Here is a 26,548-nt window from a genome sequence, read left to right on the forward strand (position 1 = left end):
AAAACTAGATTAGAAAATTTTTTGAGTATTTTGTGATAGAGGATCGCTGCAGGGGGGAGAGGGGACGAGATGGCTCTAGTGGATGGGTGCCCTTCTCAGCAAGGCACCCCTTGACATCCTGTTATCCGCTACTGCACTTAGCACCCAGACCCATTCAGAGGTACTGCTATGAAATTGCTCTTCAGCTTGTTCATCTGCATAACTAATGATCACTTCAGAGACGGAAAGACCCATCCATGATAACATCAAGATAAAAGTTAAAAGGTCTGAAGTTACAGACAGCTGGGAAGAAGATGGCAATTTAAGTGTAATTTTGGGGAGAATATGCAGGCTACATTGTACAGGTGACAGGGTGTGATGAAGAAAGCATTTTGGCCTCCTCCTGAAGCCCTTAGTTACCAGAAAAGCAACTCACATACAGCTCATCGTTTCACAAAAAGCTGGAAAGGATCATTAAATCATCTAGTTTTGTCTCCATTTCTCCCCAGACATCTACATTTTACACAATAACTCCAGTCAACTTGGTTGTCTAAATCATAACCTTTTAAAGAGGCACACATCAGGTCTATGTATCTGCATCTTGGCCACTGAAGCACTAATGCCCAAAGCATTTGCAGAAAAATTACACACAATAAAAATGAAAAAAAATGGTGTAGGTGGAATAACAAAGACAGGGGAAAGGGAATTCAGTATTTTTAAAATGTAGTGCTTACCTCACTACAGCTAATATCTAGTTTTATATTTAGCAAAATTGGCAAACAGCAATTACAGTCTTAAAGGCAATCAGTGCATGCACCCAGCTACGCAAATAAATAAGTAAAGCGGCACAGATGAAGATCTTTCGATTTACCTGAAGTGCATTAGCAAGGTATTCTAATGACAAGTACCCTGCAAATTCCCATAAACCAAAGTCAGAAAAGGCTAAGGAGTCTGCTGTTCAAAAGGCTTATCATTTAGCTTGGTATCATAGCGTACGGCCATGAATATTCTAGAAATACACCTCTGATTTGACAGGCGTCTCTGAGCTGAAAGGGTCAACCCCAAAGTCCTCATGTATGGCAGGTGTAAGACACAACAGATCTGAGCAGGAGCTGTTCAGAGATGAAGAGTTTGCCATGGGAAATGGGCATTCCATCAGCCATTTCCATCACCATCCTCACTATGGAAAAATACTGCCTTATAAGTAGTCTGTCTTGTTCTACTTTTCTCAGATAAATTGAAGAATCTTGTATTAGATGATGCTTTCACTCAGGAGCGATACTCATCTGGTTCCACCAAAGTGCACCTCTGTTTCTGAAAAGCCAAAAATCAAGCTCTAAGTCTGACTGTGACGCATTTTATCCAGATCTTAGGGGTTTTTTTCCTCGCTTTTCCACCTGCCCATCCATTTTTCCAAGATCACTTAACTAAGGCAAGCAAGAAAACTGTAATGTACTAACATGAATTTCAAGAACACCGTTTATAATGGTGAAACCCTCTTCCTGTTGACTAGTCCTCTATTTAAATGCCATACAATAAGTTAGCCCTTCAACTCCCAGCATCATCTTAAAACAATGTGTCGCATCCCTTGTCCAGCACCACAGAATAGAAACAGTTGAAACTTCCAAGAACGTATTCCTTGCTATTGTAGTATTGTGACCTTCTTTACTTGGTCCCAATGGGCCACTTCATCTTCCCCTAAACCAAAATAACTTTGTTGGAAGGTGTCCAGCTTACTAGACACCAATGAGATTGCTTTATACAAGTGTCCACTATATTCATGGTATTCCAATTGTTTGTTTCAGATACAAGTTTTAGAAGACCTTTTTACATATTTACTTCCAGCTAAGTGCTGAACCTGGTTCCACTGGTTGCACAGCCTTTCCAGTCCTGTTTCACTGCCATCACAACAACCTTTTGAGATCTTTCAACCAATGTCCAGCCCGTTAAGTCTGTGCTCTGCTATAATGGAACGATGGTTTTAAAATCACCTGCAAAGTCAAACAGCTTACAGCACTCTACACACATTTGGCTGAAATTAACTGAAACCTTGAAGAAAATTTCTGTTGGCAAGTTCTACTCTCATAAAAACATCTGAAAACCCATTACAGAGCCTAAACCTGTAACTGCTTACTAACAAAAAAGATGAGACGGGACCCGGGTTTTATGTCACATGAAATTAATTTCTTTCTGGAGTCATCCTGACTGTTACTTTGAATACTGGTATAATACTGACCCACTTATAGAGGTTTCTCAGTTATCCTTAAGTTATTCTAGTATTATCAATGAACTAGAAAACTTTCTCAAACAACTTTTTCAGACTCTTGGATGTAAATGACCTGACTGTACAGATACTAACATAGATACCACTAGCACAGAAGGTCTAACTGACTTGCATAATACAAGGTCTTCAACCTGAGAAGTCAAATACAGAATAGGAATATTTACTGAAACCCTCTAATTTCTTTTATCATCAATACTGTAACTTTCTTCAACTACAATGGGTTTACTCCCCTGCTGAAATGTTTTTGTTCTTAATTTCTTTAAAATCCTCCATTATACTTTGTTCTGCCAATTATATTTTTCACTAATGCCCTTGAGGGAACACACTTTTAAGTGCTTTGCTGTATCAGCTCCTCATCAAGGAAGGAGTCAGGCATACAGAAGCTCTCCTATCTGTGATGACAGAAAGCCCAGGAGCCAGTGCCACATAGTTTTAATCTACACAGCCATATTTGGAAATAATCTTTGCATTTGCTAACCAACCCAAGGTGATCCTGAGCAAAGACAAACTCATTGAACTCTAAAATATTACATGAATAGATTCCCCAGAAGCATTAATGAACATCCCAGACAGAAGATAAAGCTACTTTTGGTTTTGAAAACCAATATTCAGACCTTTAATTCAATAGAGAATTTAAAGAAAAGAAAAAAAAAATTGAAGTAAATGCTTCCAAAGACCTCAGGAAGTTATAATTCGGCTACAGCTTCTTCAGGCCCTTTCATTTCAAAAAAAACTAACTAGCACATACAGGCTGAAAAAAGTTGATTAGGTTTTATTATTAAGATATCTGCAGGAGAAAAAAAAACCACACTAGATGGAAGGCAATTATGCAGCCTTTACTATAGCATATATGCCCGTTAATTCATTTGCATAAAATACTTAATGATCAAAATCATCATTGCAGCAATATGCCTAACTGGATTTGTATATTTTGTATAACATAAGAAAACAGAGTCATTAAACTCCCACAGATTTACTTCTCACTCTGTAATTTGAATGTGAACATATTCAATTAAAAACACTTAAATAATGAAAACAAGGATTATCACTGGGATGGTAGTTGTTTTATAAAAATATGCCAATATGAAATGCAGAAATAGTGAAGGGTCACTGTATTCAGTCAACTGATTTTTTTAATATAATTTACTCATTGACTGCTGAACTTCCAGTATTATTTGTTATCCCAAAGTCAATAACTATAGCATAAATGAAGCGCTCACGTTAAAAATTCCAAGTGTGAAATTTATGAGAACAGGCTAAATGTTTTTCTTTCCCTTCTGCAAAGACAGCTTATAAGTTAATTCAATGGAATGAACTAGATACTATGGATAAGGAGATATACAGAAACAAGAATACGTTTTTTAAAACGATCATTTTACCACAGATGGAGGGCTGGGGGAAGGAAAGAATGAAGAAAATATATATATTTTACAATGAAAAAGTTACCATGCCCTAATTCCTATTTAACTGGAAGACAATCCATAACTGAATATATAAATGGCTTCTTAAAACTGAGCTAGTTTAAAGTCCTAGTTAAAACTAGGACTTCCTTCTTATGCTTACGATTCACAGCGTTTAAAAAGAATTAATTTGCTGGGGTTGCTGTGTCAGCCTACATAATGTGCTTTTCAACTAATAAAAATAAAATTTAAAAAAGTTTTAATTTGGGGTTAAAATATAACTACAGGACAAACAGTCTTGTGATCTGTGAACTCTGATCACATTTTCTTCCCTCCAAAATAGGAAATTTCAATGCATTCACTTCACTCTTGAGGCAAGGACTTTGAAAGAAAGAGTACAAGGTAAGATTTACCTTTTCCCACGAGGTTTAGAAAAAAAAAAAAAATGGTCAAGGGCCAAGAAACTATTTCAATATTTTTTTCTTGGAAATGAGAAGTCTCAAATCAAGGGCATTAGCTTCCAGATACATAAAATGCCACTGCAAAACAAAATAACAATCATCTATTCTCCAGGTCCGTGGCGGACTGAACAATAATATTAAATTTAAAGTTCCAATAGGGTACATTTCAGTTTGAAATATTCGCACAATATCTAACAGTAAGACTAATCAAACACAGACCTACAGTGCTTCAGAAAGCTGTGGAACCTGTCATAGGCTGCACAACCATCAGGAATGACCTCCAGGCAGGCACGAACAGAGCTTGCCTTGGACAAGGACAAGAGACTACGTGATCTGTTCAAATCGTCCTCCGGACCTAGAGGTTTTCTGTGATTATTTGAATGAGCTAAAATTGAAAAGTACATGAAAAACGTGTGGCCATCAAATCAGATATACACAACCACAATGAAAAATGCAGTTTTGTACTGGACTAAGCACCATGCCTTAGGCAGAACTCTTGCATATATCACATTCTTCAAAAAGTTGGAATCATTGTAAAATTATTTTATTAAACTATATACAGAATTAGTCATCAATTCTTTGAGAAATTGTGCATATCGGCAGATTGTGTTGTAAGTTGACAATTACCGTGCACAAGGAAGATATCAAACGTTACAGTACAGAACATGCTCGTGAAGACACAGAGAGAGATGCTACCCAGCACTACAAGAAAGCCTAAATGACGGACAAGCCTTATCATCATGCAAGAACTTAGGAAATTACAATCCAGGATACTCAGAAAGGAAGAATATTTCTGAAAAACAAATCCCTGCCAATAGGAATCAATTGCGTTAGAGGAGACGTGCTGCTTGTGTGAGTCTGGAAACTCAGTCTAAAGGGAAACAGCACTGTGGTACGACTGCCCTGCCTTCACCCTGACTGGCCAGAGTGCAAATAGATAAGTTAAAAGAACGGATGCAAATTCCATCCTTATCTCCCATCCACAAAAACAAAACAAAAACAAACAAAAAAAAACCCTCAACAACAAAAGAAAACGTACATATCTTTGTGTTGCAAAATGAGCTGACCCTTGGCACTCCAATCCCATTCTACTCATATGCCTTGAGAGACAAAATTCAAGAATTAATGTGCTGTGTACACATGTCCAATGCCAGGACGAAGCAGAGAGGAATGAAACACCAAAATATTTGTACTGCAAGCTAAACCTCCCAGGTTCTCCTAGAATGCTCAAGATTAAGCCTTGGCTAACATCATATTCCTTGAATGGGAAAAGAAATATTTATGGTAGAGTATTTATACCTTAGTCAAAAGATCCAACAGGAAGGCAACAAAATTCAAGTTAAATAACTACACAGTTTTGTGGGAAGCCATATGTCTTCTAAAATGCCAAGCAAAGATGTCAGTGACAGTTAAGGATGTTCTGCAGTTTACTGTTGAGAGTAATTTGTCAATAACTTGCATGACGATATGCTAAAAGATTTTTTCAGAGAAATCAACCGAACATTACACAATGTCAAACAGCTAAGAATCTGCTAGACCAGAAAACTACTTTACTCAAGTGTAAGTATAGTGAATAACAACGTAGGAAGTGTTTCTTACATGATTTAAAAAAAAAAGAAAAAAAGAGAGAAAGAAAAATTCAGGTAAGTCATAAAGAACAAAATTAGAAGATCAAAAAGAAAGGCAGCAAAACTAGAGAGACGATAATAAGTGCATAAAATCCTATAGGGAACTGCAAAACATCAGGCATGGAAATCAGCAAAATATCTAATAAAGTGATAAAGCTGCCAAATAAAAAAAAAAAAGGATGAAAAGAACTACCAACAAGGGAGAAGACTGGAGTTATTGACTATGCTGAGTTATGAAAGGCCCCAAGGAAAAGGAAAACACAAAACACCAGAGAATATATCTGTGATCTGTGATGCTCTTGAGTTACAACTCAACAAAATAAAAATAATGAAATGGCATAGAATGTCTTCCACAAGGACTTAAACGGTAGAGTTTCAAAAGAAGAAAGATGACTACAGCCTCTTCACACATAAATTACTTGAGTAAACAAGTCAGAGACCAGCTCTAGCAGAAAACAATGAATGCAGCCCAGCAACTATTACTTGTAAAGATTTCCAAGAGAACAGTATCTTCATGGCTACAAGGTTGAAATTTTGAAGATACGCACCTTAACGTCAAAATCTGCCTTTCATTATGAACATGAATCTCATGCCAATTAGAAGGACAAAGAATCAAATTCATCTCAGAGTTTACCCTTTCTTGAATTTTATTTTCAGTAACATGAAGGCCAAACCAAAACCAAAAAAAATCATGGAATCATAGAATGGTTTCTGTTGGAAAAGACCTTCAAAGACCACCTAGCCCAACTCCCCTGCCACAAGCAGAGACATCTTTCACTAGATCATGTTGCTTAAAGCCCCATCCAACCTGACTTTGAACGCTTGCAATGATGGGGCATCCACAACTTCTCTTCTTCCAGTGTCTCACCATTGTCATTGTAAAAAAATTTCTTCTTTATGTCCAATCTAAACCTACATCATTGCCCCTTGCCCTGCCACTGCAGGCCTTGCTAAAAAGTCTTTCTCTGTCTTTCTGACAAGCCCCCTTTATATATTGAATGATGTATGATGCAATCTGTTTTCTTTCAAGTTAACCTAAGAAATGGAAAGACAACCATATTGAAGGCTTAAAATCTGTCCCCCATGAAAAAACAACCAAAATGCTATTATCTCCTTCAAAACCATCTTCTCTGCCTATGCAGAAGTGCCTTCATTAGCACCTTGAGTTCCTAGTTATGAAGAAGCTTGTCTCAGCATGGGAGGCTCCCTCACAGAGCCAGTCTCTTTGAAGTGGTAGAAAGTATCTGAAGAGTCCCTGTCAAATCTGGTGGCCTGCCTAAAGAAGCCATCTCATTTGGGTGATACCAAGACACATGTGTTTGCACAGACAGAAGTAGATACCTTAAAGCACCATCCAACAGCCTACTTCTTATTGGACACCAAAGCCTTCCGTGCCTTTGAGAAGCACCATTCACCGCTATTGTATCCAAAAACCAAAAAGTTTCCAAATCAGAGGGATCACCTCATTCCCTGCAGCAACAATGATATTCAGAATATTGCTAAAGAATCTGAAAAGAAAAACCTACAAATTGGGGCTTTGGTGTCTCCCACCATCACCACCAGCAGAACAGCAAGGCTTCGAGCGATGACTTGTGTTTCTCTGGATCAACAGCTTGCTTTCATTAGCCCCCCTCATCTCCATCAATTTTGTAGAGCATTTTACAAAGTGACTACCATTAAATAAAGTTATCAACTGATTCTGTTAAATACTTAACACAACAGGTCTTCAACGAAATAAGCATGATAAATCTCAAAGAAAAAGAAGTGTCTTGCTCCTTATGTGTCAGTTCTCTGTAAGTTGCTGAAGGGTATTTAATGTTACAGGCTGAAGCAGAGGTGACTGCCTCAGCGCCATCCTGCAGCCCCGAGGAAGAGTTCAGAGCAAATCCCCAGTAACCCGAGTGCCGGCAATCTCTTCGCCACACCAAAACCAAACAGGCTTCCCCCATCCTAACTTGACTATTTGAGCTTTGACTTTTTCATTCCCCATAAAGCACCCCAGAAGTACAGCATAGCCATATCATTCACCGAGACACCGGAACAATTTATCCGCAGTTGTCATCTTTGGAAAAAATCTGGCTACCCCTTTCAGCATCTTGAAACTGGTTTCACAGAAGGAAGGTTCATTGCTAAAACAGAAGGCGAGATCAGTAATCGTGCAGGAATTTCATTGCATCATCGGTGAGCATGAAGTTTACCCCCTCGACTCCAGCAGCACACGTGCCTGCAAGACACACGGTCCGCAGCGCGGCAGGGGACGCACGGCGCGCTCCTGCCTGCGACCTGCCAGGCAGAGCAGGGGCGGATGGAGGTCAGACTCCTCGTCTCCTTTGTAGCATTTGGCAGTCCAGAACATACAGAACTCTTGCTGCTGCACAAAATACTCCAAGGACCTCAATTGTGCATTGCTGCAGAAGATGACACTCCACTTTGTGAGATGTAATTTACTCCATGAAAGGCATATTCTTTATTCTTAGAGAGAAGCTATGCCTTTCCAGCTATGCCCTTGGAAGACCGCATCACATCAGCACGTTCAAAGAATCACAGACAAAGAAGTTTTTATTTTCTGCATTAGCTAGCAACAAGTGTACTTCTGCAGTTTAAATTTCCCTATTTCTAAACCACTTTATAAACATCATTAAGCGCTCACTACTCTCCTCTGAGCTAAGCAAGTATTACCAGCAGTAATGTACTAACCACTGGCACATACCACCCCACCGCTGGGTTAGGAAAATGATTAAAGACCAAAGTAAAAGCCCTTGAAGCTAGAAGATAAGTCTTCAGGGAAAATTAAATACTTTACTGTTCAGATGGTCAAATGCACAATACCTGTCACCAGACTAATTTGGACAGATAATAATAAAATGAACGTCCTGTTAAAGAGGAGGCTTATAATACAGTGCATTTGTTTACTGTGTCTTCTTACTATTACAGTTGCCATAGAAACAGGAGAGAGTTAGAAAATTTCAGCACCGGGCAACAAATTCTAATGATCTTTTTTAAAGAATCGTTATAATACATATTTAGTGCTAATCAAAATACACCAGCAAGACTTATACTCAGGTATATGAAACGTGGATCACTAGTCCTAATGCAGAGGTGCTCATGACTGTGATTTCTATGTCTTCATGGCATCAAGAGAAAGGACGCTTCCTCTAACACACATCAGTGATGGCCCATGCCCTGCTGGTCCTTCCTCTTCAGGCTTTTCAATTTCATATCACTGCCTCCAACCGCCCTCCAAACGAGCCGGGGAGCAAAAAGTACTGAAGCGTTTTCAAAATATACTTCCCTTTCCCCGAAGCTTATGTGGTATCTTACCCCTTACATTTATAATCACCTACAGCCTAACCATGATGTAATTTCTTATGCCTTGTGGGCTGACTTCTCTGACTCACAATTTCCAAATATATTTGTGAAGGTGGTTCATGAATTAAACTTCTGTCAGCTGAAGCTTCCAGCATTGTTCTGCCCATGTTCAGTATGGAGGCTCCGGGCTCACAAGAAGTTTTAATGGTACAGTACAGAGGATCAGTCCTTGATTTATAAAGGACGTTCAAGAAGCCATTATATAAGGTAAGAAAGACCGCAAATGCCCCCATGGCTTTTTGTTGTGCCATAGTTATTCTTTGGCAAGTTTAGGTTTCCTATATATACCCCACTGAAAATCTTGAGATGATTCATCCCCAGGGTTTGCTGTCAGATGAGCACAGCTGTGAGTTATGCTTCTCGTGGTTTCTCTGGTACTGTGCTCTTACCCCTCGCTGCTTCCCTGATTTTAAGCTGTGTCCAGATGAGACCTGGGGGACCCTGGGACAGCAGCCTCCGTCAACTACAAATTCACGCGTCCTCACTTCAGCATTTAACTACCTAAGTCTAGCAAACCAACAAATTTTAATAAAATTAATACAATCTACAAGTGACAACATGCATCTAATCTTGTAGAATTACTTTTACGAGGTATAGTGAAATATCTCCACCTCCTCTGCCCCTTCCCTGCCCCAACGATCTCTGCCCCAAGAAGGACAAGCTAACAGGACCGTTTCTGCTGTTCCTAGGCTCTTCCTCTGCTTTTCCCTACTTAGCGACACCACTCCTCTCGGCTGGCAGTTTGGGAGAGGTTCTCTGGAGATACAGCTGGCGCCTTACCCAATGCAGAGGCATATCGAGACAACTCAACCACATGTGCGGAAGCACGGGGTTGCAGGGGGTGCAGCGCTGCCTCTAGTAATGTACTTCTACAATAAGCACCACTAACAGCTTTGGGGATCATCTGCATTATTGGTGCGGAAGTGTTTGATATTTCCCATCGTGACAGAAGGGAGACAAGTGGTTAAATTACTGCCTGTTGTGCATGATCGTAGACATTAGCAGCTGTTATTTATAGTGCCTATTATGTTATAGTATCCCAAAAGACAGGAGAACCACGTCATACAGCATTACTACAAATAAAATCATTCTAGCACAGAAAAACCATTTTAAGCGTAGAGAATATCACTGTGGTTTATCTTTAAATGGAAAGCATGAACTGCTCAGATGTTTTGATAACAAAATGCATGTTTTAGTACTCCCACCCCACCAGCTAATACAAGAAGAAATAGGAAGGACAGGAAAAATTGTACATTAATGAAGGCAGCTGAAAGAAAAAAGGTGCGTCTGGAAGAAGTCTCTGCCAGTACATCAGTGGAAGTGGGATGCCCCTGTCTGGGAAATGCACAGCTGGAAGAAAAGAGAGCTCTCAGGTTTTAATCACGGAGAGGCTTGTATACTGCATCTTTTTAAATCCGTTATTCGATCCTAGGGAGTTAAATACAAGTCCAAAACACGTGGCAGACTACTCCAAATTAAGCAGCAAGCCTTAGAGCAGACAAACACCGTTCGGGCATCTTATGCATACAGAAGTTATCTAATACTGTAAGCATCTTAGATGCAGAATCCAATTCCCCATACTCTCCCACTCCTCTAGTAAAAAGGGGTGGTGGAGGAGTAGGGGGGGTGGCAAAGGACAAAATAAAGCAAACAAGAGTTTCTCGAAATAGTGAATGTGAATTTTAGTCCTTATTTTTTCTAACTTACATTATTTTTGCAAGAAAACTTTTATGAAAAAAATCCATTATTCCCACATCCCCTGAAAAAAAAACGTTTTGCTCTTCAAAACCTTGAAGAGCTTCCACGAAATCAGGGATTACGACACAAGTGAAGTGAATCTGGGAGAAAAGACTGGTGGTCACTTCTGATGCTGTTTCCACTACTTACTCCTCTCAGGACTGGGAGTCTTCCCAGATAATTAAAGCATATATTTTTAGGACCTTTAAAAGGTGAGGGAATAGTTTCAGTTAGCCCACAATCAAATTCCTTGAGTGGTAATGAAGTGTCAGTGTGGTCTACTGTACCCACGTGAAACCAATGAATCCAAGGCTCCTCCAGCATTACAGCTATATTCCTCTGAGACCTCTATGAATTTCCTGCGCTCCTCACCATTGACTGGTAGTTGTTCTAGAAAACAGCATGAACATTTTACCGTACTCGCTGTATAACTAGAAATGTCTGTCTTTCAACTTCTCTGCTCACTTACACGCTCTTTTAACTCTACCCACACACTGCACTCTGTTGGCCAAGTTGTACATTTTGGCACTGGACTTCAAAACTGTGTTCCTCCGCAAGAGAGTGCCTGTGTATAGTACACGCACACACACATACACACCCCCTCACTCCACGTGATTTATATACTGCCTGGGCAGCCGTTTCACAAATAGATGAAAGCGCTAAAAAAATAAAAATCCCAAACTCTGGCACATAGAAATCCATCATTCTACATACTGCTTTCGTTTAGCAATGCTTAGTCACATTACGAACACAGCCAGTTACCAGAGCTGCCTGCAGTTCCTGGTGATGATGATGTACACCCCTCTCTTCCTTCAGCAGCTGAGCTGTACTCATTGGGAATGCTTTACAAAATATTTCAGAACTAAAGGTCAAGTAAGCTTTCTTGCAAGAGATGCTTTTTTCTGGAGAGAATTTCCTTCCTACACACCTGCAGCCACCAGGGCTCTTACGATGTTAGACAAAGAGACTGCAAACACACACACTTACATTTCTGCCTCTAGAATTAAGCTTCCCTGAGTTAGAGTCCTTCTCCAGCCCCTGGCGAGACTGTTGTGAAAATGCTATTTTACAGCTAATGGCTTATATCTGGTCCTGAGAGCACGGGGGCTGGCCAGCACTCGCCTTTCAGGGGAGCGTGTTTTATTGGTCTTGGAACATTTAACGTGACATCTACACGTCAGTGAAATATCTTCCTTGGGTTTTTTTTGTTTGTTTGTTTTTAAGACTACATAGTTTTGGGTGAAGCACAACCATGACTTCTCATAACAGTAATAAGAGGGGGAAAAACATCTCTGGGGAGGAGCTAGTTGTAGTGGAAGACCTTGAACTCCAAAAAGGACTTTGCACTGTGCTAGCAGCCAGCCTGGACACTCTGCAAAGACCGAAGCACCAGCGCACCATGCTGTGACCATGCTTTTTACTCCATAAGCAGAATGGCTCCGAGACCTGCGCCAGCTGGAGCCTTAAAACAGTTTTATGTTCACACATATCCAGAGTCTCCTGGCCTGTCCAGTTATTTTAAGTGGACTAATATGTGTTAATTATACCTGGAAATCTTGATACTGAAGTCTGAGAACCTATTGATCTTGAGATAACAGATCTGACCCCTTTGAAGTTTGGGTCTACCCCAAACTGCCTGTATTTTTGTACCACACAGAGACAAGATCTTAGTGGATTAAGCCAGACAGTCCTAGGTAGATACAAATCCAGTAGGACAAGGCAGTCTTCTGGCTGGTTTGAGACTGAAAATTGTATAGTTCCTTATCCTAGCTAGACATCTAGCAGTACTAAGGAATCTAAAACAACACAAAGGATGTAAACCAACTTTAGAAGGTAATTTCTTCCACAGTCTGAAGGTTTCCTCTTAACATCACTGCAAACTACCTGCTTTTCAGTACCACTTGTGCCTTATCCAGATTCTGGATCCCTGGGAGAAGTGGAATCAACGTCCTGGTCCCTTATGGCTACACTCCCTGTGCTGCTGATCTTCTGTAGATGAGAGAAAAGCTAGAGAACAACACTGATGGAAACCAAAGTTTGGGTAATAGGTTTATATCCACCTTGTAGGCCATGGTGAGGGGAAGAGAATCAGGAAATCATGAAGTGAAAACCCAACCAACTCATGAATATTAAAAGATTTTGGTATCTTTACTCAAACTTCCTGTTTTTTAACTATTTCAATTACATTAATTCCTACTATCAGATCACCTTTCCAGAATTGAACTAGTACTAAACAAAAACAAGTAAACAAAGAAAAGTCTATAGCCAGCGTTAGCATACTCACTCAAGTCGACCAAGTCTTCTGGAAGAAGAAAGGTAGTATAAAAATGAGACATTAGACATTAGCTAATCAAAGATGATGCCACATTTAGGGAACCGTCACGTTAGGGAACTGCTACACTCTGCATTCTCTTCTAAACAAATATGGGTGTGAAAAAAGGCTCATATTTCTATGAGGTACTTTAAAAACATGTCAGGTGTATATGCTTGTGCAACATACATGAAACATAGATGACAAAATCTAGAAGGAGGGAAGACAAGATAAAGAGCCTTCAGGTATATAAAGGGTATCTGCAAGAAGCTGAGAAACAGGACGCGCCCATCATCCACGCTACTTAATGGGTTTAAGCTGCAGCAAGGAAGGCTCAGGTAACGTATCAGGAAAAGCTGTCGGTGGTGAGTTTAGGGAAGCTTAATAAAAGGCTTGGAAAGGCCACACAAGCATCTGTCAGGAAAGAGGTGGGTATAGCTGATCCTCCTTTGGGCATGGCATAGGCCTGCTCCCTTCCCATTCCCAACTCTGTGCTAATTTGCCTGGTCACTTCTGGCCAAAATAAGAGGAATAACGGCCTGGCCTAGAGACCCTGGATATCCTCTTCCCAAGGACAGGCTAACATTAAGCCGTGGCTGGGATTCAGCCACTGAGGAAGGGGAAGAAGAGTGTATATAAGAGTATGCTGCTTGCAATTAGTAGAAAGTTTACCTCACCATACACCCATCTGTAGGGTGACTGCTCCACGGCCCCGACTTTCCTGATATGGTAGTGTCAGTAACATGAAGGGAAAAAGGAGAGCAGGAATCTCTAGGGAAACATGAGCGCCCTAAATTATGTTCTGAATGCCTTAGGTGATATCCTTTGTTTCACTTTGAGTCCAGAGCATTTAAATTAGATCTTCTCCAAACTGGATGTTTTCCTTCCACGGGTTGATGTGGAACTATTTGATTAATTACTGTCAATATTTTTCACAATGCAAGCTACGTCTGACCAGAAGGTCTGTCACAGCTTATCACGGGTGATCACTTATCACTCACACCCTCTCATCACCTTATCCTTGCACAGTCCAGTTCAGTTCACCCTTCTTCATCCTTTACTGGTGATCCTGTACATCTCTACAGAGTTACGGTAACAGGTATAGTTCATAACAGCTCTAATAACGCTTTTATTTCTTTTTTATTTTACAAAAGTTGGCATGATATGCCTAGCCAACCCAAAGGCAAACAACCTCGATACCAAGGCATGAGAACTTCTGGATTAACTAAAAGATTAAGAAAATACTTACTCTTGCTTTATTCCCCCCCCCCCAATTCCTATTTCCATGGAAACCGGGCTGGAAAGTACCAGCAGGCAGCCTGCAGATGAACATCTGAATGAGAACGCTCATGTTGAACTCAGCAAGCAGACAGCAGGTGAAGTCTGCAGGAACTGTCTAAAAATCTATAGCAATGTCTTGAAAGTAAAAGGACAATCTCAGTTTAAGCAAAGAACTTCCAAAGAGGATGATACATAACCCTAGTGGATATCCTTGCATTGTACCGGCTGATAATCTAACTTTCTCTTCTATAAAACGTAGGAATAACATTTCTTTATCTCAATGGCAGAAGACAAAAAAATTCATCACAATTAATTATTTCAAAATGTTCAGATGGAAGATGACATACTAGTGAATATGGTAAGTTATTTTTATAACAGGACTTTGGCTTCTGAACATAGTTCTGTAATTCCTTCTGTGAAATCAAACTGCTGCTGTACAGTTCATACATACGCATTGTGAGCCCAGGCATTTGGACGGCTCTTCTTACAGACATCCATTGCATCAGAAAAAAAATTAACTAGCAGATATTAACATACTTGCTAGTTATAAAACACATTGGTTTTCAAAACCAATCCACGATCCTTTTACTTTAAAAGCTACGAAAGCAACCGAGTTGTAGATAAAGGGAAAAAAAAAAAAAAAAAAAAGCAATGTTAACTTCTTTATCCAATTTAGTAAAGTTTAATGCAGCAATTCTTTTTAATACCATCTTAGATTTTTCTCATGTTCAATATTTGCTCTTCAAGCAACAGGAAGAAAAGCAAACAAGCGAAGGATGAAACATTACTGTCTTGGGCTATACTTTATCCAATGAAGAGATTAGTTATTATTAAACTCCTGCTTTTGTATCTAAAGCAATTACCACTCTCTCAAGCAGATATTATTCATTCTTTGCAGAAAGCAGAATATTGGTCACACTTTTTTTTTTTTCTTCAATGTACTCTTTGCCAATGCACTGGACAGAAGAGAATGATTATAATGAAGCATTTAATGTCTTCTGCAAGTTCAATATCAGCACACAAGAGCTGACCTGAAAATGGATGATGAAGAAACTTGAGACAGCATAAATCTTTTTTTTTTTCCTTTTTTTTTTTTTTTTTTGTTTTTTTAAAAGAGTGTAGTTCAAAGTTTAAAAGAGCTATTTATCAGAATCAAGTCAGCCAGATAGGTGCGGATGCTCTTTACTGTACCTATGTTCTTCACTGTTGGAGAGGAAATGCAAGTTTAAAGCACCAGCGAACGAATCAACCCAAGAAGCTGTTAGTGACGATTGATTCGTTCCTTCCTTTGGGATCTTCGGTGGGAAAAAATGAGCCCAAATTTGCAGTCCACAACATATTAAACTCACGGCTATGACAGAAAAGGATAGCACAGAAGCTGTTTGTGCTATTTCCTTGCATGACAGGAAACTAATAATTGTGTATCAAGAGCGCAACAGCGGCACACAAAGCACACAGCTGTCAGCATCTCCGCAGTGCAAAAATGTCCATTTAACAGCTGCAGCAATGGTAAAAATTGCACAGAGCGCCTTCTGTTAACGAGTCCCATTGATAACTCACGTTTTACTGTACCAAGTATATTTGTGCTCACCTTGAGGATCATTTACTGTGTGACATCATGATACAGGGAGCTCTGGGATAAACAAAAAAAATCAAACTCCAAATAATTCACTTATCTGGTCTTAGACTGCTTAAACACAGCATACACCAAAACATAAGCCTTCAGATATATTTCCTCTTTTGATTTGCATGCAATTATCTATAGCTAAACAACCCACATGTAGTGACTGAAGAGCTCTATTTCAAGCAAGATTGAAAATAAAAATAAGTTTTAAAAAAATACATAAATTTAAATAAAAAGCAACACACATCAGAGAATACTGACTGTTTCAAAGCTTCATTCTTACCCCTCAAATATATTTATTTATTTATTTTAAACACATTGTATTTAATGGCTGTCTTCCTTTTGAGGGTAGAAACCAAGTGTACTGCTCATACAGTGTGAACAACTCTCCAAACCATTATCATAACTAAGACCCATGCTTAGGGAGCGCGGAAGGACAGCCTCGGCATATGCCTACGGTTTGCAGAAGTGACGAGGGGGGACTTTTGACTTGGCTGAAGAGTTCCCATTGGCAGGGCATGGACCATTGCTAGGAAGTATTTATAAAGAGAATTAGAGCTGGCTGCACGTGCACACAGCGGGTGGTGGATGTCCATCAAAAGGGGTGGGCTATTTCTCCCAGCTGGAGCTGCAGAGAGGGAGGTTTATAATTCAAGAAAATAAGCAAGCTGCTCCCTACCAGGTCATTAGTATCTTCATACTGTTTCCCCTTATGATCTTGTTAGTAACACCTGTACAGAGCATGTAACTGCTTTTCTTCCAATTAACTTTATAACTGCTAATGCATCCCAGTTGTTGCTGGCTGGTTAAGTTAGAGAAGATGGAAAGAAACTGAGAAGGAACATCAATACAGCTCTTAAGAGTATGCTTGCAGCGTATAAAATGGAAGCGAGGAATAAAGGTGTCTGGTCTGGGATCTTTTGCTTCCTGAGGCACATGGTATGCGACAAATACAGGTTCTGGATACCAGCCAACATGATAATGGACATACATTATGCCAGTGCATGATATGCAAACTTTTAATTTCGTAATTAAAATATATTTATGATTAATAGAAAGCCTCAAATAACACTTAAGAAAGGAAACATCACTGTCTATTAGAAAAGCTTCATGCAAGCAACCAACCTGCAGCATCCAGTGTTTTATTTAGAGATTGAGATTTTGTGTTTTACATGTTTGAAAAACGCATCATTCTCTAACCTCTGCAAAGCCTAATCTTGTTAAATACATGTCTTCCAAACTGCATTGCTGTGGAACGGCTGAATTACTTTTTTTATCCTCCCTTTTGAAAGGCTCTGCAGGAGATGTTTTTATAGCCAAGTTACAAGCACTGAAAATAAAAGTTCATGGTAGAACTATTAACACAGCGTCACGAGGGGAAGGTGATCGGTGCTCCCGTCCACCCTTCTTTCCATGCATAGCTCTTCTCCAGTTTACAAATATAGCATATCAATACCGACAAAGCGTTGCCACTTCAAACTCGTGTGCAGTGTAGCAAGGGACAGTGGGATGCGCAATTTTCCAGGGGATGGGCAATCCAGGGCCATACTACTTTTAAGGCCAATTGCATATATTCCCCAAGAATCAAGGTTAGGTTAGGTGTGAAGAGCAGCCAGATGAGAGGATGGCGTGGCAGCACTGGCTCCGTGCTTCCAAAGGGCTTGTTTCTTCCTCCGGGGTGCAGCCCCTGTGCTAACAGCATCAAAGAGGCTGGTCGTGGGGGCCCTCTTGAACAAGGAGCCCAAGACCCCCAAGCTGGCCACTCCTGAACTGCTGAATGGATATAAACAAGTAGGGAAACTACCACTGTGTCTCTCCCTTTCACCCATCCCTACAGCACCTGCGTTCCTCCCTAATGGTTTTGGAGGTCTCATTTTATGCTTCTTTCCCTTCTTTTTCTCCCTTCCCTCCCCCTCAGTCCATCTCGATTTATCCTTCTCTCCTTTTTATTGGGAACAACTCCTAAGTGCGCATTGATAAATTCCTCCAAATGTCAGCTGAACACAGACATAGACCTAAAGCTCATAATCAGGCCACTTCTCTGGGCTCATTTAATGAGAATAGAGCTGGGTAAGATTATATATGAAGTATACATTTGAATGCAAACAGCATGTTCCACATTTACACAAATTTAATTAATGTCTTCTTAGTTTGGACTAGTTGATTCAGACTTAACCAAACAAGAAAATGGATCACCTATCTCACAGGCTCAACGTATTAAACTCAAAAATAGAGTTGTTCTTTTCTCCAGAAAGGAGCTGAAAAATCCCCCATGTCCTGTTTGAACTCTTCTTCTCCTCCTCTCTCCCAAGTATTCAAACGCCATAAATGGGGGAAACAGGGAAAATGGAACACAGACCTCATTTACTTTGCACCTGGAGAAACTCCCAACTATATAATACGTAGGCATAAAAACACTTGCTGTAGCCATCACACAGAAGCAATAGAATTTACAGTTATTTTCATACCTACGTGTGCTCGAGTTGTACAGCAGTTGTTACATACCAAAACCTGATAGGATTCCTCTTCAAAAAGCTAAGTTCAAAATTTTCAAAAGCAAATTTTACACTAGTAGGCTCCTCCTTTCTCTTACGTCCAAATGAAAGCACTTTTGAAGGTGACTGGTATTTTAGACAAATGGCTCTCTTAATATTGATTATAAAGGCATATTTCACCCTCTTTAGATAAATGGTCAGAGTCTTACTGCCCAGCTCCAAGCCATCACTTCAGGTAACACTGACTTTGATATCTACTTGATACACTTCCGTACAAGTTAAGAAAAGTTTGGTCATCAAAGGAATCTGGATCAAATTCTTATACTAGAAATAAAATTTTTAAAAAGATAACCGGCACAGGATATTAGCAGCAGAGCACACAGACTGGGCTGTGGTCATTATACAGTGTTTCCTTAGTCCAGTTTTCAGGAAAACTTGAAATAATTATAAAGGCCAAAGTCCTTCTGCAATCTGTTCACTAATTATAAACTTTCAAGTTCTTGCTAGAAGAGGTATGTTATTAACTATCTCACTATACTGTACTGCTCCCGTGTTCACAGATGAAAAGGGAAATAAGATTTTAACTTTCATTTCAGCAGTTGCAGGTAACCACAAGTCACACCACAGTTCAACACAGTTGTCAAGTTCTCTATGCAATTACCCTTAGTGCAAACTGTGCCTGAAATACAAGTAAGAGCAAGCCAAAGAACAAACGGGCTTATTTTAGTGGTAGCTAATGGCAGAAGGGAGAATGAAGCCTGAAGAGCTGCAAGCATTCACATATGTTCTATTAATCAGATATCAAAAATAAGCTGTATTTTTCCTTCTACTTCTCCAAAATTAGACTGCTAAATCAAACTCACAATTGCATGTGCAGCCTCTGTCACCCAATTTATAAAATTATAAAAAGGATTTTAAAACTTATCTTAGAAGAAATTGTTTTTCCTGTAATAAAAGAACGTAAAATTAAATCATCATTTTCTTCTCATCCATGTTATCGTTCTCATCAATTTATTTGTTCTGGTCACAAACATAGTGCTTTAAGCGTCCTCCTGCACCATAGCAAGGCATCATTAGTGGTACTCCTCCTGTCTACTGCTTTAGCCTACTCCTCTAGTCTCTGACAAACAAGCATAAAGCAAGACTTTATCTGCAGTCAGAACCACATACAGGACTTGGTGCTTAGCACCTTTGCGAATCAAGACAGCCAGACTGCAGACTCCAGTATTAAGCCCCTTTTCTTGCCAAAATTCTAACTGTATAATTAACAAGAGATGCTTCAGAAGTTCCTATAAGTACCTTTATAGGCAAGACCTGATACAACATTGTAGAGACCTGTCTCTACAATAGCATTAGCTGCAGAAAGCTAACACAATACACAAAATCTTCACATGACAGCAGATCATTTAAACAAAGTATTGAAGTTGCCAGTCACTAGAAGAAAACTTCAATGATAGTAAGTAGCAAACAAGACTTCTCTATATTATCTGACGTGCGTTTGCATTTCTCCAAATCATATTACAATATTAACTCATTAGAAAAAAGTTTACCTGTGTTCCTGTCAGGTAAAATACAGCAATGCTTCTGCAGTATGCCAGGCAGAACCTGTTGCAACAAAGAACGAAACGTTAATGTAGATATATATTTTAACATCATATGAAGAAGAGCCAATGCCTGCTGGAGTGCATACCTGATCAAGCTTTGTGCTCTCATACTGCATACAAATTAGCTATCATGGCATGCAAATGTGAACCCCGCTCATTAGGAACAGCACACGGAGAAGAATCTTATAAAATTAGCTGCTTACTACCTGCCTGTAAAGTTAGTATCACCCTCTCCCACAGACTACAACATTAAAAAGTTGAGTAGAAGAATGTAAGACCATAATTAAACATGCTCAACTTAGAAAGACAGTACATTACCAGTCAATGACACTCCCATTCCTGTTTTTGCACACGTGTCCTTGGAGTTATGAGATCTAGCTTGGCATAAATCGCTCAGGACCAAATTCCAAAGCACAGCATTTCCCTCCTCACACACTCAGTTCCAGCAGACAACACAGAACCCCAGAAGCTCAAGTAGGAAACTCAAGGGAACAGGACAGAGAAGATCCCAAGTTTGTGCCTCACCACATCCACCATGCTGAGATGCTACTGGCAGCCAGCAAGAAACACTGCAGAAGCCTCCCACCACCAGCAGCCCTTTCCTACAGGCAGGAGCTCATCGTTCTTCATAGATTTGCACATTGAAGTCACCTGTTTTGTCTGCACCAAAACAGGTGGAAACTTTGGTGCTCCTACCAGCAGCAGCCTGTACTTGAAACACCCGAGACCACTGTCAGGAAATGCTGGGCTTCTAGCCTCTAAGAAGACCCCAAGCATCACTACAGCTTGCATTAAGTTCCAGAAATTTAGGAAGGAAAATACTTTAGGCGCTAGGGCCATTTTTATTTTGCACAAAGACTGCTCTTGCTGTTTGGCCAAAGTTAATAGCTGGGGATGAGACGGCTAAGAGTCAGACACGAACTGCCCCTGCAGCTGCTCCGAATGTCCCCATCCCTCCCTGCAGGACTTTTCCAATACACGCTCCCGTAACCCCAGGGGGATGAACACCTCAGCTTGTGTGTCCTCCAGCACAACAAACTCAAGTCTTTAAGAAACTTGCTGCACCATGCTTCTTCCTGAATGCACACATGCAGAGGCAGGGACGTTGCAAAATTTTGCTTTTGTTGCCATTATAAGCTGAAAAGTCAGTCTGTGGTCAGAAAGCTGCCCTGGACAAAACGCAGCAGTGAGAACTGTCAGGGCTAAAAACAGTTCCCCACTCAACTCCTCTAAATTCTACCGAAGGCAAAACATTTAAATATAAGCTCTTACAAAAAAAAAAAAATCACTTATTCTGGCATAATCCTAAACTTAAGCTTGTGTAGAAAAGGTAAAATAAATTGGGTTTAAGCAGCGGATGTTAGGCATAGGGTAATCGAGTCACATCCCCAGAGATATGTCTCACAGATCCCCCCAACAGCTTACCAAGGAACTGCTTTGTTGCAAATACAATTTATAGTCACATTTGGGGATTTATTGCATTACTGTCCATATATCTTGTGAATGTATTTGACTTGCTAAGTAGCTTATTTTTCTCAAATTCCTTCTATCTCACTCTTTCACGTACACACACGCACAGGGACTTGTGTCCTGGTGTAGGTCTGTAACTGCCAGTGCTTCTGGAGGCTGCCAGACCAGCGCTTCCTTCCCTAGACACGGCATAGGACCTCATGGGTCACTCACCCATGGCCACTCTTGAAAGTCCACAAAATTTGAAGGAAAACCTACATTAAACGATTCACAGCCACTTGCTTCCAAGATATGCACTGGTCTTTTACTTCAATTCTGTTGCAACCCCATTTAAGCAGCTCCCACCACCTGGAGGTTGAGGTACTTGACCTGACGGCTTCCCTGCCTACAGAAACACCCTTACCAGGAGACAGACCACGCTGGGGTACGTATGTGGGCATCTCCTACTTCCAAACCTCTGCGTGCTCAGCTATACTGGCCACGCACCGTCCTTTCTCATCTCTTTTGGTCTACACAAAACCTTTCAATAAGTAAATGTCTTCCTTAAGTAGAAATCCTTCTCCCTTGAAGTGGTCTCAAAACTAGCCGGTTTGCTTCAGGGAGGACTATTTGAGGCAACAAAGTAAGACCTGAATCAAAGTATCAGCTTGCCTTACCCCGATTCACACGCAGAAGGCAGCTTGTATTTTAAGAAGAATCAATAGCAGGAATAACAATCTTCTGAAAACCACACTCGTCATTCTACAGTGTTTCTTAAATTTTAAAATAAAAGACAAAAAATCCAATAATTCTTAGGAGTACAACGTCATACCTACAAACTATAGCATTTTCTTTATGGCCACGGATATAAATAACAGCACAGTCTTACAGGCATCAAAAGCATAAAAATTAGAAGCAGAGAACAAAGAAATCCTAAAAGGAACAGAGACGGTCTTTCAAAGCAGTGTAACACGAAAGCTGAATTTTTAAAAAAACACTATCTTACTCAGACATAAAGTAACATTTAGTTCCTAGTGAATCTGCCACATTTTCTTCCCCACATTCATGAACCATGGAGAAGCATTATGAATTTATTATGAGCACCCAGTTAATCAAATTAAGACTGAAATTAAAAGAAGAGACAGAAAAAGCAGGTCTGGAGTAGCAAGACAATTTCAATGGGAAAAAAAAAAAGCTCTAGAACATAATTTTTCCTTCCTAGTAGACTGGCTATAGATAAGAGGACAGTGATACTGAAAAGCACAAGCTGGAAAAACATTTATTTGTCCCTTCCCTTCGCTCTCTGAAGTGGGCAAACAGCATGGCAGAGGCTAAAACAATGCTTCCTTCTCCCCAGCCCTTTAACGTGTTTACCCTGCACAAAGCCAGTTTCTGGCTGGTAGGAGTTTGATATCAACCTCCCACTTACTTATCTACAGCATACAGATTTTTACACTGTACCCATCTCCATGGTATCCAAGAGCCTCTTCACACTGCTCGCCTCCCACTTTCTCCCCACTCCGTTTCTCTCCTCCCTAGGGAAAATGACAGGAGAATTCCTCAGCAAAACTGTCACCTTTCCCTCTACTTGTGGCTCCTTTTCCCTGCTGCTTTCCTTTCATTCATTTGCATGCAGTAATCCCCAGTTTATTCCTTGAAACGCCTCACGTCTCAGAGCTTTTTTTTTTTTAATTTCACAGAAAATCCCTAGATTAATTTTTTTTGGTGGTTCAAAACTTTACCTACGCAGGCAATTTGAGTGAGAATCTTCATCCAAATCAGTTCTGGAGTGATTTCTGCTGTAGAAATCAAAACATGGGAGCAACTGGAGGGATTCGCACGCAGGGAAAAAACCACAGAGAGAACAGAATATTGTTTTAGAACATACTTCTGTTTCCTCAGCAAAAGAGAAGCGGGTTTCAATTATATTAAGCTGATGATTTAACCTTCAGTTGTTTTAGATGCTCTCAGCTGGGAGCTAAGGCATTGCAATACTAAATTAAAACTGGACGCATAGATGCAGAAACAGAATAAGTAATACAGCAGGTGGTATGTCCTTAACATCAAGGTGCAGTAGCCAAATTAGCTCTGGCCCACAGTATACAGTTAGGCAGACACATGTAGCAGGAATGTAGCTTTTGCCCACCATGCCGAGCCGGAAGCTTTCTCCAATTCAGTGAAAAAACCTAACCGATGTTGGTGGACATTGATCAGGGTCTACTTACATTTGTTTTCACTACCGCTTGCTGTGCTTAGAGATATTAAAATATATAGCTGCCATAATAAGCATTCAATTTTTTAGTTGTAGCTGTATGTAATACAGGTATGCAGAAAGCTTCTCAGAGCAGCACAGGGTAGTTACATAGCTGTTTACAATTTAGTAAAGCTCATACTTTTATATGTCTGCTTGGAAACTTTCCCTCATTTCGTAAAAATAAAACATCCGAGTCCTCTGAGTTTTTGGCATGCAATACTTTTTTAGAGTGGTTTAATAAGAACTAGAATTAATTCCTACAAAATCATTTTAAGTTTGGAAAGTACTAACCTCTAACATAATTAAAAAAAAAACAAAAAAACTTACAGAGAAGCGGAAACACGTGAAGCAAAATAATTTCAGTATGGAAAATGCCTCTATGAAATGGATATCTGCTCACTTAAAAGGATCTGCGGCACCAAGATTTTTAGGCCTCTCTGTGGTACTGAATGATAAAGACGTTCTGCGTTCTACTCCACTTATAATTGCACTGCTAAGACGGCCACAGGAAAGTGAGCTGGATACTATTTTCCCTTGTCCCTGTACCTTTTTTTGTGCTGAAAAGTCAGTCAACTGAAAATGAAGGTCTCACATGTACAAAATTACAGAATACCCAACTCAGGAGCCTGGGTGCTCCATAGGTGAAATTCAAGGCAGAAGTTAACAAGGATTTATACTGTGGTTTATAACTTGCCAGAAGGAAGGAACCTCAGGTCCCAAGCTGAGATATGGTATTTGTCTCTGCTTTTCACATCCTAGAAATCCAGTGATCCCGACGACTGCAAAGTCAGAATATACCCTTTTGGCCACACCACCATCCCAGGCCCTTGTGCTCATGTTCAACCACTTCCAAGGACCGCCTCTGAGACAATCCCCAATCCTCCTAACCCCTCTCCCCCAGAAAATTATTACAACTAGCATGTGAAACATTTTGATTGCAAGAATGTGGTAACTTTCATAAGAAAATGTGTCAAACACATAGTGGTCCAATATACATCGATTTATAAAATTTTAGAGAAGACATTCCGGAATTTGAGCTTTACTCATGCACCGATGGTTACAAAGAAATGGTCCTTGGGCAGAGTCATCCCACCAAGCGTGCCTTGCACCTTCTGTGGAAGCAGCACTGTACTGGAGAGAAGTGGACTTAGATGTTCTGGTGTGATCCCGTGAATGAGTTCCCATTTTTTTTGTCTTTCAAATGTTGTGTCACTTCTTTTGAAAAGGTGGGCACCTCCTAGCCCTTGCTATCTGCACTGCACTCCGTGCTAAGCATTCCTGCTTTCCTATTCCTACTGACCACACAAATCTCGTGGGAGGAATTTTAATTCTTTTCACTCTAAGGATCATATTCATTTTATCGTTGTATTCGCTTTTCCTTATATTTGTCTCGGGGCTTTTCTTTTAGGGAAGATCCTTTGTCAGATACTACAGAGATGTTTTGAGATAATGTTTGTAACATCTTGATCTTAAAAACACTGGAAATCCTGCAATCGCACTTCTCTGAATGTCTTTTGTTGCCTCCTGTTATTATACGGGCATATTATATTTTGGATTTCCTTTTCATTATTGTTTCCTTCTATTTTGGACTTCATATCTGAGGATTTTAGATGTCTGTGTGCCAGTGACAGTGTTAAAAGAAGGTCATACTGCTCTGGAACCAATTCCCTGCTGCTTCTTAAGCAGAAAGGAAGCACACTTAGGATTCTGGAAAAGAGAAGGCTCCGAAGAGACCTTATAGCAGCCTTCCAGCACCTAAAAGGCGGCCTACAGGAAAGATGGGGAGGGACTCTTCAGCAGGGCGTGTAATGATAGGACACACGGTAGCAGTTTTAAACTGAAAGAGGGGAGATTTAAATTAGACATTAAGAAGAAATTCTTTACTGAGAGGGTGGTGAGACACTGGAACAGGTTTCCCAGGGAAGCTGTGGATGCCCCATCCCTGGAAGTGTTCAAGGCCAGGCTGGATGGGGCTTTGAGCAGCCTGGTCTAGTGGGAGGTGTCCCTGCCCATGGCGGGGGTTGGAACTAGATGATCTTTAAGGTCCCTTCCAACCTAAACCATTCTATGATTCTATGATTTGGCTGTTCACAGCAGCCAACTATCTAACGGGGCTGTAAAGGTGTCTGCCTTCAGACAGGGCGTGAAAAGTAGACAAGGTTTCCCATTCACAAGCTGTTGGGTGATATGAACCATCACAAAATCAAAGGTTTATCATTACAGCGTTACCATATTTCTTCAGTGCAGGCAGGCTCACGCAGCCAGCTGCTGAAATGCTGCACCCAGCTATTGCCTTCAGCTCCCTCACAATATGCAGTTGGTTCAACCTACAAGAAGCTAAATCTGAACTTCAAACCACTCTCACAAGCATAATTATATTTGGTTATGCTTTTTAAGGGGTATCTAGGGAGCGCATCAACAAACAGCTATTATCATTTCAGTTCCTGTAAGAACTTGAAAGCAACCTAAGATTACGAGCATGTCTCTTCTGTCTCACTTGAAGCTGTTATTGACACAACCCACACCGGCATCAGCAACGGTTCCAAGTTACTGGTAAAATCAGTCCTTGAAGTACATGGCTGCGGAGGAAGAGAGCAGCAGGACCAGAGGGACCCAAACCCACAGGCGTTCCCTGCCATAGCAACCCGGACCCTGCTCCTAACGGCAAACCT

At 40.4% G+C, this 26,548-nt stretch overlaps 1 protein-coding gene across 1 annotated transcript in view; it reads right to left on the reverse strand.

Moving 5' to 3' along the window:
- Positions 1-26,548, reverse strand: part of DLGAP2 (DLG associated protein 2) — a 467,238-nt gene that overhangs the window by 367,357 nt on the left and 73,333 nt on the right. The window contains exon 2 of the mRNA XM_054195364.1: positions 20,120-20,174. Within this exon, the coding sequence (XP_054051339.1) occupies positions 20,120-20,174 (55 nt within the window). The remainder of the gene's footprint in view (positions 1-20,119; positions 20,175-26,548) is intronic.

Source organism: Rissa tridactyla, chromosome 3 (assembly GCF_028500815.1).
Source record: "Rissa tridactyla isolate bRisTri1 chromosome 3, bRisTri1.patW.cur.20221130, whole genome shotgun sequence".
In the NCBI taxonomy this organism is placed as follows: domain Eukaryota; kingdom Metazoa; phylum Chordata; class Aves; order Charadriiformes; family Laridae; genus Rissa; species Rissa tridactyla.